This window comes from Neoarius graeffei, chromosome 5 (assembly GCF_027579695.1).
Source record: "Neoarius graeffei isolate fNeoGra1 chromosome 5, fNeoGra1.pri, whole genome shotgun sequence".
Lineage (NCBI taxonomy): Eukaryota > Metazoa > Chordata > Actinopteri > Siluriformes > Ariidae > Neoarius > Neoarius graeffei.
Genome location: NC_083573.1, coordinates 80,664,307 through 80,680,666, shown reverse-complemented (window position 1 = coordinate 80,680,666; position 16,360 = coordinate 80,664,307). Strand labels below are relative to the sequence as shown.

At 40.0% G+C, this 16,360-nt stretch overlaps 1 protein-coding gene across 1 annotated transcript in view; it reads right to left on the bottom strand.

Annotated features, from left to right (window-relative positions):
- si:dkey-225n22.4 (collagen alpha-1(XXI) chain) overlaps positions 1 to 16,360 on the bottom strand; it is a 122,419-nt gene that overhangs the window by 46,866 nt on the left and 59,193 nt on the right. The window contains exon 15 of the mRNA XM_060920849.1: positions 2,271 to 2,324. Within this exon, the coding sequence (XP_060776832.1) occupies positions 2,271 to 2,324 (54 nt within the window). The remainder of the gene's footprint in view (positions 1 to 2,270; positions 2,325 to 16,360) is intronic.

The following is a 16,360-nucleotide window of genomic DNA, read 5'->3' as shown; positions in this document are numbered from 1 at the left end:
AAAAAGAACACTAATCCACCTCATTTGTGTTCATTACAGCTACGATATGACTGTATTTCATATTCACCTTTAAAAAAGTGTCCTAATGTTTTATAAAGACAAACAAATATTTTAGACTAATGTATGGTTAATTATGGTTAATAACTGACACTGGTAAACAAAACACACAAACTGTTTCAAGACGTGAAATTTTGAAAAGCTTCTTTAATACAAAATCTGCAGTAGTCCATAAAGTGAGAGACTGACAATGAAGCCAAAATGCAGTCTTGTAAATGTTTCATTTTCTGGTGAACTTCAGTGTGAGTGAACTGAGCTGAATGTTTGCTGCCCTGTGTGAGACTGTAAATGTGTTTCAACTTGATTCTGTCTGAAAGGTTTTTAATATTAAAAACTGTCTGGCCTTCACTGAGACTCTGTGCTAAACTCAATCTTGGAAGTCAACAAAGCAAACACTAATTCATAACAGATGTTACCCTAGCCACATCAAGATCACTAAAGCTTAAAGACACTTGCTGCTAACACTGCTACAAATTGACCATAGAGAGAGCTCTTTAGAGATAGACTTTGTACAACTGTCAGGTTTATACAACAATATTTTCCATTTGGATGCAGCTGTGCAACTGTAGTCATCATCAATGTCTTCTCTTTTGAAGTTGGCCAGAGTGTGGTGCTAAAAAAGGTACACAAACCTGTCAGTCTACTGCTTATTTGTCATGTGTATGGAGCACTTGCATGTGACGTCACAGCCGATCCAGATTGTGACAGACGCCATCTTGTCGGTCAAACGCCATATTCCGCCTTCTACTTCTACTTCTGCTTTTACTTCTACCTTTTCTTCTGGAAAACCCTACTATATACAATTCTACTACAATGGCTGCGGCTACAAGCTCTCCCTACCTGTGCACGTTTTTTATGTTTTTTGTGTGTATTTTGCGTGTTGTTCATCTGTACCGGACTTCAATATCCACTACAACCGTATGGACTTACTGGACATTGGTTTCCAGCAGAAAATGACGGTTTGTAGCGATTTCCATCGCATGCACAACATTCCGGACGAGAAAAAAAAAACATTCCGGACGAGATAGCGAGACCAGCGGGGTCTCCGTGGATTGTTATCGGAAGCAAAGCGAAGGAGGCGGCGCCGGGAGCGGAAGCAAAAGCGAGGCTGCAGAGCCGGCCTGTTGACTAAGCTCAGAAAACAGCCACTCAAACCTCCACTGCCAAGCCTCTACCTCTCCAACGCCAGATCCATGTAAACAAGACGGATGATTTGGAATTACAGCTGGAATTACCTTATTCTATTCTATAATCGGCTGGTCAGTGCTATACTCAATACTTAAGTGACTTACCCGTCCAATGAGGATTCTTGTTTACAAGATGCCACATCTGAGTCACTGACAAATCCTGAATTTCTGTAGAGATAACTGTCCAGAGATTTATAAGCACGCAGTGCTTCACCACTGAACAGCGAGGGAAAGTTAATGAGGTAATTATACATGTCTGGGTATTCCGCTGGCAGTTCAAAATCCGGTCGTGAAAACTCCGTCCGGTAAGCCATAAGGGTCACAAATCTGTAGATCGTTTATTTTAGACACATATCTAGTTATCTGTTCATTAGAAAAATGAGCCGTGTAGTCCGTCGGTTGAAATTGATCCATTCTGTACACAAGTGCAGCAGTATTCAGCGGTGTTTTTGACCGACAAGATGGCGGTTGTGTACTTTCCGGTCACGTGACTGCAAGATCTCTATAGGATGTTTTGACAATCTAAGACCTTGAAGGTCCATTAAGGAAAGAGCCAGCATGTAAGTATTGGGGAGATTGGAAAGGAAGGCATTACTCGTTGGCATGGTGGCATTTGTTGTTTATATTTACTGTGTGAGTTTTGGTTGTATTTTGCAGTTTGTTCCAAGGTTTGGATGAAGTGGAGTCTCTGGCTGATAAGGCATTGGCAAAGGCTTTTATGAAACCACTTCAGACTTTTATGAAACCACTGCCAAGAAGCTGTATACTGGAAAAGAATCCTAACCATTACCATGAATGCAGAAAAAAAAGAGACTGCTTGGACATACATACATACATACATACCACAATTGTGGTTCTATACATTCTTTAGTTTATCAGGTAAACCTACTACAAAGATGACTTTGTTGCTATGCAGTGCGTCAGCAAAGCACTAGCCCATGCATCAATGAAAAGGGTCTGCATACTGGAAAGGTGTGTTGTGACTGACATTTGAGCTAAAAAAAAAAAGAAAGAAAAAAGGCTTACTGGTACACCTTGTATTCCATCTCTGCCAGGCTGTCCTTCATCTCCCTTATCACCCTGTTAAAGAGAAACAGGAATATTAACATCATGTGTTCTGAGTTTCAGGCATTTTAACCTTTTCTAAAAACTGTTACAATCAGCACCAGTAGGCATCACTATTAACCACTACACATCACTAATCAGGTCAATTCCACATGGAGCATCAAAGACTTGACATTTTCATCTTTACATATCTAAGAGTGGACTGTCCTACTTGAACCAGAATAATCAGGTTAAAGAAATAAAGGAATAAATAAGCACACAAACAATGAAACAAATCTCTGTTTTCACAATACAGTCAAGAGCAAGAGTCTATTTAAAGTACAGACCATTAGTTTATTTGCAAGATGCCAAGTTTTAGTGGACACATAATACCAAGTCTTTCATTGTGGGACACAGACACCATCAATTGAACCAGGATCTTTCTTCCTCCTCTGTATATCAGGACTAAATTATATTGGCACAATGTTTTAGCTTTGTTAATCTATTCAGACCTACATTAACACTTTTCTGGTTTTGTATACTTCTGAGTTTTCCATTCTCATTGCTAAAAAGTCTTCTTTACAGATCGTATGTTTTGTTTTGATTTCTCTATGTGCTTTAATTTACTGCCATGTGCCTTTGTTTATGTTCAAGTCCTGTCTCCACCCCTGTCTTTGTGTTGTTGCCGGATTGTGTTCACCTTTTCTGTTACCAAGACTTTGTCTCTTTGTGCCCGTGTTCTAGTTCATAATTGCTTTTGACCATGTCTGTATATTTGGTCTATAAATTTTGATAATTCCTCTTATTACCTTGTCTGCCAATGCTCTCATCCCTGCTTTGAACACTGATAAATCATAATCACGTTATACTATTTTTTGAAAGTAATATCTATATTGTACATTTCCAGATTCAGATAATTATATGTTAGACATAAGGCACTCAATCCATAATATACTGCATGGTATAATATTACCCACTAAAAACTAATCTTACATTTTCACAAAATCTAATTAAACAACAAAACTACATTAACCCTGAGATTGGGAAAAATAGATGGATATAGAAAACTTCACATATGTCTTTAGACTATAATACATAATTTTATTTTCCTTACTACTAATTTCATTTTCGGGCGGCACAGTGGTGTAGTGGTTAGCGCTGTCGCCTCACAGCAAGAAGGTCCGGGTTCGAGCCCCATGACCGGCGAGGGCCTTTCTGTGCGGAGTTTGCATGTTCTCCCCGTGTCCGCGTGGGTTTCCTCCGGGTGCTCCGGTTTCCTCCACAGTCCAAAGACATGCAGGTTAGGTTAACTGGTGACTCTAAATTGACCGTAGGTGTGAATGTGAGTGTGAATGGTTGGCTGTGTCTATGTGTCAGCCCTGTGATGACCTGGCGACTTGTCCAGGGTGTACCCCGCCTTTCGCCCGTAGTCAGCTGGGATAGGCTCCAGCTTGCCTGCGACCCTGTAGAACAGGATAAAGCGGCTACAGATAATGAGATGAGATGAGATGAGATGAGATAATTTCAATTTCCTATACCAAACCCAGGTCAGTCACACAAGACAACCACTAGTTGTGCATTGGTGCAGATGCCCTGGTTTTCATGAAAGAAATTGCAGCTCTTTCAAGATGCTCAAGAACAATTCTCCACCGGCAACACAGAATGTATTTAAGCCTTTCAGCAGAGTTCAAGTGGGTTTTGAAAACAGACACACTTATTTTGACAAACACTCAACATGTTTGAGTGCTGTGCTGGAAAGGAAACTGGTAATTAAGATATCCCATGACGTTGTTTTCACCAGAATTGCTATGTTTCTCAAGGCACATAAAATGTGGCAAGCTTCTGAAACCAGTGGCCAGGAAACAAACAGACAAGCTGACACACACACACACACACACACACACACACACACACACACACACACACACACACACACACTTACTTGTAAACAGTTTGCAAACAGGCATGACAGAACATCTTTGTAAACAGGCATGTTCTGTCATGACTTGGTTAGAGCAGCAATTTGTAAATTATAGAGCCCTCTGCTGCCTGTACAGGGAATTGCAATAAAAATGTTTCTACTGGAGCTTCCTTCCATATGCTAAAAACATGCTAGTAGGTGGGTTGGTTACTATAAACTTCCCCTAATGAGAAGAACATGTGCATTTTGCTCTGCAATAGACTGATGTATTCCCCTCTCACACGGACAGTGGTGCTTGAAAGTCTGTGAACCCTTTAGAATTTTCTATATTTCTGCATAAATCTGACCTAAAACATCATCAGATTTTCACACAAGTCCTAAAAGTAGATAAAGAGAACCCAGTTAAACAAATGAGACAAAAATATTATACTTGGTCATTTGTTTATTGAGGAAAATGATCTAATATTATAGATCTGTAAGTGGCAAAAGTATGTGAACCTTTGCTTTCAGTATCTGATGTGACCCCCTTGTGCAACAATAACTGCAACTAAACATTTCTGGTAACTGTTGATCAGTCCTGCACACCAGCTTGGATGAATTTTAGCACATTCCTCCATACAGAACAGCTTCAACTCTGGGATGTTGGTGGGTTTCCTCACATGAACTGCTCGCTTCAGGTCTTTCCACAACATTTCGATTGGATTAAGGTCAGGACTTTGACTTGGCCATTCCAAAACATTAACTTCATTCTTCTTTAACCATTCTTTGGTAGAATGACTTGTGTGCTTAGGGTCGTTGTCTTCCTGCATGACCCACCTTCTCTTGAGATTCAGTTCATGGACAGATGTCCTGACATTTTCCTTTAGAATTCACTGGTATAATTCAGAATTCATTGTTCCATCAATGATGGCAAGCCGTCCTGGCCCAGATGCAGCAAAACAGGCCCAAACCATGATACTACCACCACCATGTTTCACAGATGGGATAACGTTCTTATGCTGGAATGCAGCGTTTTCCTTTCTCCAAACGTAACACTTCTCATTTAAACTAAAATGTTCTATTTTGGGCTCATCCGTCCACAAAAAATTTTTCCAATAGCCTTCTGGCTTGTCCACGTGATCTTTAGCAAACTGCAGACGAGCAACAATGCTCTTTTTGGAGAGCAGTGGCTTTCTCCTTGCACCCCTGTGATGCACACCATTGTTGTTCAGTGTTCTCCTGATGATGGACTCATGAACATTAACATTAGCCAATGTGAGAGAGGCCTTCAGTTGCTTAGAAGTTACCCTGGGGTCCTTTGTGACCTCGCCGACTATTACACGCCTTGCTCTTGGAGTGATCTTTGTTGGTCGACCACTCCTGGGGAGGGTAACAATGATCTTGAATTTCCTCCATTTATGCACAATCTGTTTGACTCTGGATTGGTGGAGTCCAAACTGTTTAGAGATGGTTTTGTAACCTTTTCCAACCTGATGAGCATCAACAACACTTTTTCTGAGGTCCTCAGAAATCTCCTTTGTTCATGCCATGATACACTTCCACAAACGTGTTGTGAAGATCAGACTTTGATAGATCCCTGTTCTTTAAATAAAACAGGGTGCCCACTCACACCTGATTGTCATCCCATTGATTGAAAACACCTGACTCCAATTTCACCTTCAAATTAACTGCTAATCCTAGAGGTTCACATACTTTTGCCACTCACAGATATGTAATATTTGATCATTTTCCTCAATAAATAAATGACCAAGTATAATATTTTTGTCTCATTTGTTTAACTGGGTTCTCTTTATCTACTTTTAGGACTTGTGTGAAAATCTGATGTTTTAGGTCACATTTATGCAGAAATATAAAAAATTCTAAAGGGTTCGCAAACTTTCAAGCACCACTGTACCTACCACATACAGACCACATAAACCTCTGAAAAAAAAATCAGGCAGCAAGTTCAGCCAAATTTTGTTCAGATTTGATTACAGTATATGTACTTTATCTGTGAAAATGTAATAGGACTGCTCTGATGAAACAAAAAAAAAGTCAGTGAAGTGCGTAAATTAAAAACTGTAAATTAAAAACACTTGTACTTTTGATTAGTTTCTTTTCATTTCATTTAAATTTTTTCACATTAATTTATTAGGGGTAAAATTAACTCAGACGTTTAAAGTCTTTATTTTTTCTGCAAAGCTGCTTTGTGACAATGTCTGTTTTTAAAAGCGCTATACAAATAAACTGACTTGACTTGATTTTATACAAATAAGACAAAAATACATTTTGCAGAAACACTCATGTTCAGCGAAACTTTGAGCTTGGAGGCAACCAGTTTCCTTATTTATCCTCTCTCATCATCCCATACAAGTATAGGACATACTGCAAGTAAATGGTGTATAAAGCACGGTATACTAAGATATGGCCGCATTTACATTGTGTGGGAGCAACCATTTTAGGGTTACAGTCAAGTTATTGATTTTATTCAATCCATTGCAAGGAAGGTTCACTTTTCTTCTAAACATTGAAGTTACCATCATCACTGGCAAGTCAATGGCTTATGCTGCCTTCACATGCTTGTCTGTAACGTTCTGCTATACTCTAGAATGTAGCTCCACTTAAAGAAAAAATAGCACCTTGGCATAATGATCACACATTAAAATAGACCATTCAACTGGGTTGTATTCCAATTAAAATGGAAGGAGAGCCTCCTGAACAATTAAAAAGCATTTAGTGCTGCTAGATCAATGTAGCTTTCCACCCTAACAGAAGATAACAAAAATAATCAGAGATTCTTGTTTCATACTGTCGCAAAGATAACTAGGAATAAGACTACCATTGACCATGATTTTTTTAATGGCTAAACTGAAAATATCAGGAAAAAAAAAAAAGCCAGACTATTAATTTAAAGCCAGACGATTTGATAATTAACCCTGTAGATAACAATATAACTATATCAGATCAGCAATTAGAATGTTTTGTTCCCCTTTGAGAGACCAAACTAATTTAATTAATTTCCTCAACAAAATCATCACTTTGTATACTAGCTACCTTACCTACACATTTCTTCAAACAGATACTATCAGAAGCAATTGAACCTCTTCTAAAAATCATCAATTCTTCCCTTAGAACTGGCTATGTACCAAAATCCTTTAAACTAGCAGTTATCAAACCCTTGATTAAACAACCTGATGATGACCTCTGTCAGCTGTCTAACTTTAGGCCAATATTAAACCTTCCCTTTATCTCCAAGATCCCAGAAAAAGCTGTGGTACAGCTGTTATGCTCATACCTACATCGAAATAACATTCTTGAAATGTATCAGTCAGGATTTAGGCCTCATCATAGCACAAAGACAACACTGGTTAAAGTAGTAAATCACCTACTACTGGCCTCTGATCAGGGTTGTATCTCCTAGCTTGTGTTGCTTGACTGTAGTGCAGCTTCTGACACCATTAATCACACTCTATTCTTTGAGATACAAGAAAATGTTGTTGGGGTTCAAGGAATGGCCCTCTCCTGGCTCGTGTCTTATATAACTGATCATTGTCAGTTTATAAATGTAAATGGTGAATTCTCTATGCATACAAAGGTAAAGTTTGTTCCATAAGGTTCTGTTTTAGGCCCACCAATTTTTTTCTTTGTATATGCTACCTCTGGGTGTGTGGCACGGTGGTGCAGTGGTTACCACTGTCACTTCACAGCAAGAAGGTTCTGGGTTTGAGCCCAGTGGCCAACAGGGGCCTTTCTGTGTGGAGTTTGCATGTTCTCCCCGTGTCTGCATGGGTTTCCTCCAGGTGCTCTGGTTTCCCCCACAGTCCAAAGACATGCAGTTAAGTTAAGTTAACTGGTTACTCGAAATTGCCCATAGGTGTGAATGTGTATATACAGTATATGTGTGTGTGCGTGTGTGCAGAAAGGAATTGGCCACCCTGCTACTGCAATTCTGGCCAAGTCAATCAGACAGGCTTTCCCTCAAGCCTGGATTGGGTTCAGCAGTGATGATGACAATGACCTCTGGGTAAGCATTCGTAAGCATGGTATTAGCTTTCACTGTTATGCTGATGACAGACGTATGTTTCAGCAAAGCCAGACACCAGCTTAATGAAACGTAGGAATGTGTAAAGGCAACACTGGATGCTTATCAACTTCCTCCTACTTAATCATGACAAGACAAAAGTACTTGGACTAGGACCACTTGCAGCTATAACTAAGCTTTTTGATTACATAGTAACACTGGATGGCCTTTCTTTTTCATCATGTGTAGCAGTAAAAGACCTTGTTGTGATTATTGACTCCAGTCTATCATTTGAAGCTCATGTAGATAATATTAAGAGCCTTCTTTCATCTCAGAAATATTGCTTAGATAAGAAATATAATCAGGGATGTGATTTGGGGCTGGTGAAATTATCTGAAAATTTTAGCCAGGGGTCTGGGGGCCACAGGCCCCCAGCTGGTCCAGGGCAGTGCCCTGGTGGGGGGACAAGGGAGGGCGAAGCCCCCTGAAGCTCCTGGGTTCTGGGGTTTTCCGACTTAAAAATTGTACTAAAATGGCAAGCAAACACACAAGAAAAAACTTGTCATGATTAACAAATTCAAGCCAATTTAATGGTCAACATGCAACTCTGAGCCCCTATAGTACATTCAATGATTCTTAACTGACAAAAAGCCAAAACATGAAACCTAAAAATGCCATTCTAAATTAAATCATCTGCATTAGAATAAATAGAAAATTGTATAGGAAAAACAAAATTTATACTTTCAATTACTGTAGAAGTTGAACATACCTAAATGTGCCTTTTCAAACAAACATGATGCAACATAAGAATTCATCCACCATTATTTATTAAACTCTATTGCTCCTGGTAGTCTCCCGGTTTGCTTCTTATGTATGGCAACTTCTAATATTTGATTAAGTTACTGCACACCCCGTTTAGACAGGGTAACAGGATTGACACAAAAATTAGTCATGCATAGACTACTTACCAAAACTGAAATTTTTAAGTAAATATTCTCAGATTCAGTTCATTCTGCCATCCATATAAAAGGTGAGAATATGTAGATCCTTGGCAACAAATAATTTCAATAATAGCTTTTGGGAGCATTTATTTTTGTTATGTGATTAATCACGGTAACAGAACTGACACAAACCTCTGGGACAGGTACAAAAATTAACAAAACATCGAAAAAATATATTTTCTTAATGGCATTTTCAATTTGTGACATCATATGTCCATTGTGGTTTCCACAGTCTTGTCGTTGAACATGAAAAAGTTTCAATTCCACCTTTGTCTAACATTAAGAATCATGTCTGAAAAAAAGTCTCTTTTCAGTGGAACAGACATTTTTGCTCATTTTCGACCCTAAGATTTGCTACAAAATGCACATTTATGAACCAAAGTAGTCAAATTTTGAAATGCAAGGTAGAACTGATAATGTTTTATCATATGAGACCATAAAAAGGTTTTAGAAATCTCAAAATGTAAACAAAACACGTCTGGACAAAAAAAATAAGTTTTCTGTGAAATTGACTCATATACAGAACTGTACAGTGTTCACTCACTTGAGGATTTTCATATGCAAGAATAAAAATCACTTTTTCACTAAACAACATTCACAAAAAATGTGTTTGCAATTAATTGGGATCCACTGTTTTTATCATTTCAACCGCGCATCAGACCCTCGGTCAATTGAAAATGTCTTTCATGCACTTTTCTCCCTCATGAGAATTTTGAAAAGTTGGCAAGTATGTATTATTTGCACTAACATTTTAATATTGAATAAACAAATCAAAATTGTGTATAATTACCTTACATCCACGCTGTGGGAAAAGTTTTGAGCGAAAATTAAAACTAACTTCGAGTGAAAAAGGTGAAATAATCTGTGATGAAGTTGGCAGAGACTCTGAGGTAAAGTGAGAGGAGGCGGGAGGGGTCAAGCATCACTGCCGCCTCACAGACTCACTTTCCCGGGTTAAACTCCCACCACTCCCCCTCTCTCTAGCTTTTGTTTTGTTTTCACTGAGTAACCATTTTGATTTGTAAACTAGAGCCGTGATTTAAACTGCTGTTTCTTCGGACGTAACTAAAACAAACTGAAATAAAAACCGCCCCTTCTTTTCTCCTCAGAAGGTTTAGCCTCCGATGCTAACCTTTTCGCCACAGCTTTCATAGCGTGCGCATGCGCATCCAGGAAGCAACAGATGGCGCGAGGCCCCATTGCCACGGCAACCTTCGTCACTCCGTCGCACGTGCAGTGACACCATCACCACTCACAGGCTTATTATGGGGAAAGAAATGAGCTGGGTTGTTTTTTCTTCTTCCCCATGTTTATTTACTTTAAAAACACACACCAAACTGATGATCAGGTGCATCTTTACGCTCGATCACGGAGGCTGCCATCTTTCAACTCTTTGTTTGAAGCGAGCTTACGTACAGCTATCTAACAAGCGCGTTCATTGGTTGTTACAGAGCGATGGGCCAATCACGTACCTCGTTTCATCTCAATGACGGAATTACTGAAAGTCGGAACGAATAGGATATGAATGCGGATTTTTGAGCGAAAAATCGGAAAAAAAAATTTTTTTTAATTTTGAGGTGAAAAAAGCGGAATTCCGCGAATTCGCGGAAAAATCACATCCCTGTATAATGTCAGTACACAATGCAGAAAAACTAGTCTGTGCATTTGTTACCTCTAAATTGGATTTCTGTAATCCCTAATGTCTGGATGTTTTAGTAAGTGCATAACCAAGCTCCAGTTAGTCCAGAATGCAGCAGAGAGATTCCTTATTAGAACCAGATGATATGATATCACCCCTAGCCACACTGCACTGGCTCCCAATCAAATTTTGCATTGATTATAAATTATTACAGGGCGGCACAGTGGTGTAGTGGTTAGTGCTGTCGTCTCACAGCAAGAAGGGCCGGGTTCGAGCCCCGTGGCCGGCGAGGGCCTTTCTGTGTGGAGTTTACATGTTCTCCCTGTGTCCGCGTGGGTTTCCTCCGGGTGCTCCGGTTTCCCCCAAAGACATGCAAGTTAGGCTAACTGGTGACTCTAAATTGACCGTAGGTGTGAGTGTAAATGGTTGTTTGTGTCTATGTGTCAGCCCTGTGATGACCTGGCGACTTGTCCAGGGTGTATCCCACCTTATGCCTGTAGTCCAGCTTGCCTGTGACCCTGTAGAACAGGATAAAGCAGCTAGAGATAATGAGATGAGGTAAATTATTACTATTGCTTTATAAAGCATTAAATGATTTCGCACCACAGTACCTGAGTGAACTTCTAGTCTTTTATGACCCGCCACGCTTACTTATATCAAAAGATACAGACTATTTGCTTACTTATATCAAAAGATGCAGACTATTTGTTGGTACCCCATATAGTGAAGGCCACAGCAGGGGGGCAGAGCTTTCTTTTACAAAGTTATGGAACAGCCTTCCAAGTAGCCTTCAGGGCTCAGACTCAGTGTTTAAATCTAGACTGAAAACATTTGTTTCGTCAAGCCTTTTGTTAATAGATTTTTAGTAGATAAAGGACTAGCTCTGGAGAGCTCTTGGGCATAATGTTTTGGTAAACTGGAATGTTTGCATGCTGTCTCTCCAATACCCCCCACCCCCAACCTCATCCATTCACTCAGGTTTGTTGACAGTGGAGTGGCTGGCTGCTTTATGTCCCAGGGCTCCGCTGTGTCTGTGTTACCTTCTGGCTCTCCCATTTAGCTATGTTGTCATAGTTAGTCTTGCTGGAGTTCTTGCTTGCACTCAGTGTAAAATGTACACTCTTCTTAACCATAAAATGACAATGAGCATACCTAACAAGCTGTATTTCATATGTACAGCCCCTGATCCATCCTAATGCCCTACTTCTAGCTGGAGTTCATCACTTCATTCCTGTGGAGGGTGGCCCCATACAGTGCCGCCTAATAGTATTGGCACCCTTGAAGTTTATGTACTTAAAGTTAAGCATCTCCTGAACAAAAGTGATGTAGTGATGCAGAATTTTTCTACAGATAGCTCGTGGTTAATATAAAAGAGCAAAGTATCAACAAAATTTAAAAAAATAAATTATTAGAGTGAAAAAAATTAAAAAGGTAAATCTTGCTGTACAAGAAGGTCCTGGGTTCGAGCCCCGGGGCCGGCGAGGGCCTTTCTGTGCGGAGTTTGCATGTTCTCCCCGTGTCCGCGTGGGTTTCCTCCGGGTGCTCCGGTTTCTCCCACAGTCCAAAGACATGCAGGTTAGGTTAACTGGTGACTCTAAATTGACCGTAGGTGTGAATGTGAGTGTGAATGGTTGTCTGTGTCTATGTGTCAGCCCTGTGATGACCTGGCGACTTGTCCAGGGTGTACCCCGCCTTTCGCCCGTAGTCAGCTGGGATAGGCTCCAGCTTGCCTGCGACCCTGTAGAAGGATAAAGCGGCTAGAGATAATGTGATGTGATGTGTGTGTGAATCTTGCTGTATCACTAGTATTGGCACCCTTTGCTGTTAGTCCTAAAACCTAACCTAACTAAACCTAATTTGACTCACCTATGGTAAATTACAAATGGAAATCACCTGTGAAGACCTGTCTGTGCCCATGTGACATGAAATGGCCAATGAATGATGAGATTTGTGTTTTGAAAAACCAACTGTTTCACTCAGTCCCTTTTTCACAATGGTGAAGACAAAAGAGCTGTCTAAAGAAACAAGAAATGCAGTTGTTGACAAACACAAGAGCTCCAAAGGATATAAAGCCATCTCCAAAGAGCATGGTATCCCTTTGTCAACAGTGCATAATGTTATTAAGAAATATTTGAAGCATGGAACTGTCAAGAACCTCCCTGGGCGTGGGGGTAAGAGAAAAATCAATTATAGAAGTCGTCGAAGGTTGGTGCGATTGGTGGCAGAATCACCTCAGTTAACATCTACGGACCTGCAGGCCCACCTGGAACAGTCTGGGGTAACTGTTTCAAGAAGCACCATAAGGCGCACACTCAACACAGCAGGGCTACATGGGCGGAGGCCAAGGAAGACCCCATTATTGAAAAAAAGACACAAAAAGGAGCATCTGGAGTTTGCGAAAGAGAACCTGGACAAGCCACAGTCCTTCTGGGAAAATGTCCTGTGGACAGATGAGACAAAAGTAGAGCTTTTTGGGAATTCTCACAGGCAGTATGTTTACAGGCGCTGCAATGAAGCATTCAAAGAAAAGAACACCCTACCAACAGTCAAGCATGGTGGAGGATCAATAATGCTGTGGGGCTGCTTTGCTGCATCTGGGACTGGAGGCCTTACCCGTGTCATAGGTATTATGAAATCTGAAGATTATCAACAGATTTTGGAGCAAAATGTCCTGCCCAGTGTAAGAAAGCTCGGTTTGAGGCGAAGATCTTGGGTACTCCAGCAGGACAAAGACCCCAAACACACATCTAAAAGCACACAAAAATGGTTAGAAAAGAAAAAATGGACTGTTTTGAAATGGCCAGCAATGAGTCCTGACCTCAATCCAATTGAGAATCTTTGGGGGGAGTTGAAATCTGCCATTGGCAGAAGGAATCCTTCAAATATCCAAGACCTAGAGCGCATAGCGAAGGAAGAGTGGGAGAAAATACCACAAGACAAATGCAAGAAGCTCACTGATGGCTACAGGAAATGTTTGGAGGCCGTCATCGCTGCCAAAGGGTGTGCAACCAAATACTAAGGAGGGGTGCCAATATTCCTGCACCTGCTGTATTTCTGTTTTTTGTTGTCTTAGAAATTAAAATGCCTATTTTGAACGAAAACAACTTTTCAGTTCCTTTGGACCTTCAATTAACCCTTTGATGCAAAACACATGCACACCCCTTCTAATGCACAACATGGGTCAAAAATGACCCGCATTCATTTTCCAGGTTATTTCATGCTGACTGAGTTTTTCTTTGCTCTATCTTTTGAAATCAATTTATTTTATGATTGAATATTCCAAGTATTCTTTAAATATCTTGTTTTTAATTACCACAAATCTCATCTCATCTCATCTCATTATCTCTAGCCGCTTTATCCTCTTCTACAGGGTCGCAGGCAAGCTGGAGCCTATCCCAGCTGACTACGGGCGAAAGGCGGGGTACACCCTGGACAAGTCGCCAGGTCATCACAGGGCTGACACATAGACACAGACAACCATTCACACTCACATTCACACCTACGCTCAATTTAGAGTCACCCATTAACCTAACCTGCATGTCTTTGGACTGTGGGGGAAATCGGAGCACCCGGAGGAAACCCACGCGGACACGGGGAGAACATGCAAACTCCGCACAGAAAGGCCCTTGCCGGCCACGGGGCTCGAACCCGGACCTTCTTGCTGTGAGGCGACAGCGCTAACCACTACACCACCGTGCCGCCTTACCACAAATCATTAATTTAATTTTTTCTTGCCTACTTTATGAACAAAAATACTTTTTATATTACTACACATGGGTCATCCAAGTGTGATTTAAAATTAAATGTCTTAATACTATAATAATAATTTGTTTCAAGTAATTACTTTAGCAGTGAATGGGGCCAGTTATTTATTTATTAACGATGTCGTTAGCTAAGCCAACTACAATAAAATTAGCTAACTAAAGTAGAATATGTCAACAGCTAGGTAGCTAATAGTAATTACTTGTAACTTTCTGACAAGTAATCTACTCACTCTCAAGGGAACCTAAACATAATCAATTTTTTTCTAAGGTAATTTTAGAACAATTGAAAAACGTTACTTCCATGTATTAGATGGGCAAAGGGCGCTGTGCTGAGCTGTGAAATGTCTGACACAAGCACAATTCACAGTTCCCACCAAACGCTGGAGTAAATGCATGCGGGTCCGTTCTGACCCATGTGTGTAAACTTGATGTAGAATTACAAAAGCTGTGCTTGTTCATAACTTAAGAAAGGAAAAATAAAAACGATGATTTGTGCTAAACCAAAACAAGATATTTACTGCATATTTGGAAAAGTAAACGACAAAATGAATTTATTTCAAAAGTATATCATAGAAACACTCAGCCATACATGAAATAACCTGGAAAATGAATGCAGGTCGTTTTTGACCCATGTTGTGCATTAGAAGGGTAGTGATACAAAAAGGGTTTTTATTCAAAAAGTAAGAAAGGAAAAAATAAAATAAGGATGTATGATGATCAAGAACAAGTTAATTGAGGAATACCTTGAATACTGAATGATGGAATTAATTTATTGCAAAGATAGAGAAGATAAAAACTCAGCCGGGTCACTTTTGACCCATGTTTTGCATCAAAGGGTTAAAAGATCTTGGTATTGCAAATTGTGTCCATTTCCATTTATTTCTGGAGATATTACAAAAGTTGTGAATAAAATTAAGGGGTGCCAATACTGCTAGGCGGGGCTGTATGGACAGTCTTAAGATACATTTAAAAATGGCTTTGGAGAATTAATACAAACAGTTTTGCTATGATGGCTTAGGACTACAATTGCCACTTTCAGATTGTAGTTGCCATGAACAGTTTTGTACTCAAGTCTCCATCAGTAAACAGTTGATAACGTTAAGAAAATAGACTTCATCTCAAAACTATCATGAATTTCCTGGTTACGCAACTGTAATTATGACCATATACGACACAGTTATAGAAGCAAGTTATTTATAATCATGATATCTGTTGTCACCCAAATGAGGATGGATTCCCTTTTGAGTCTGGTTCCTCTCAAGGTTTCTCCTCATCTCCTCTCAGGGAGATTTTCCTTGCCACCATTGCCTCAGGCTTGCTCATTAAGGATACATTTAATTCATATGTTTAAAATGTATATCTGTAATTAATATATTTTTGTAAAGCTGCTTTGCGACAATGTCTGTTGTTAAAAGCACTATAAAAATAAAATTAACTTGACTAGATGTAACTAGTCAGAAGGTCCTACTTCCCACTTGTGAAGTCAGAATTACAAGTACGTCATGTTCAAGTACTGTCAGGGTGCAGGCACTTACTGGATGCTGATGCAGGGGAGAGTGGGTACGTTGGAAAACTGGTAACCAAATCCAAGACGTAATCCAGGAAGCATAGTCAGGATCAGGCTAAGGTCGGTTGATGTGCAAACAGGATATTGGAGACTAAACTAAATCGAGGTCAGGAATAGATGGAAACAAGGTCAGAGTAATGAGAGTAAGAAAACAGGAAATCAAGGCTCAGTAATGTCAGG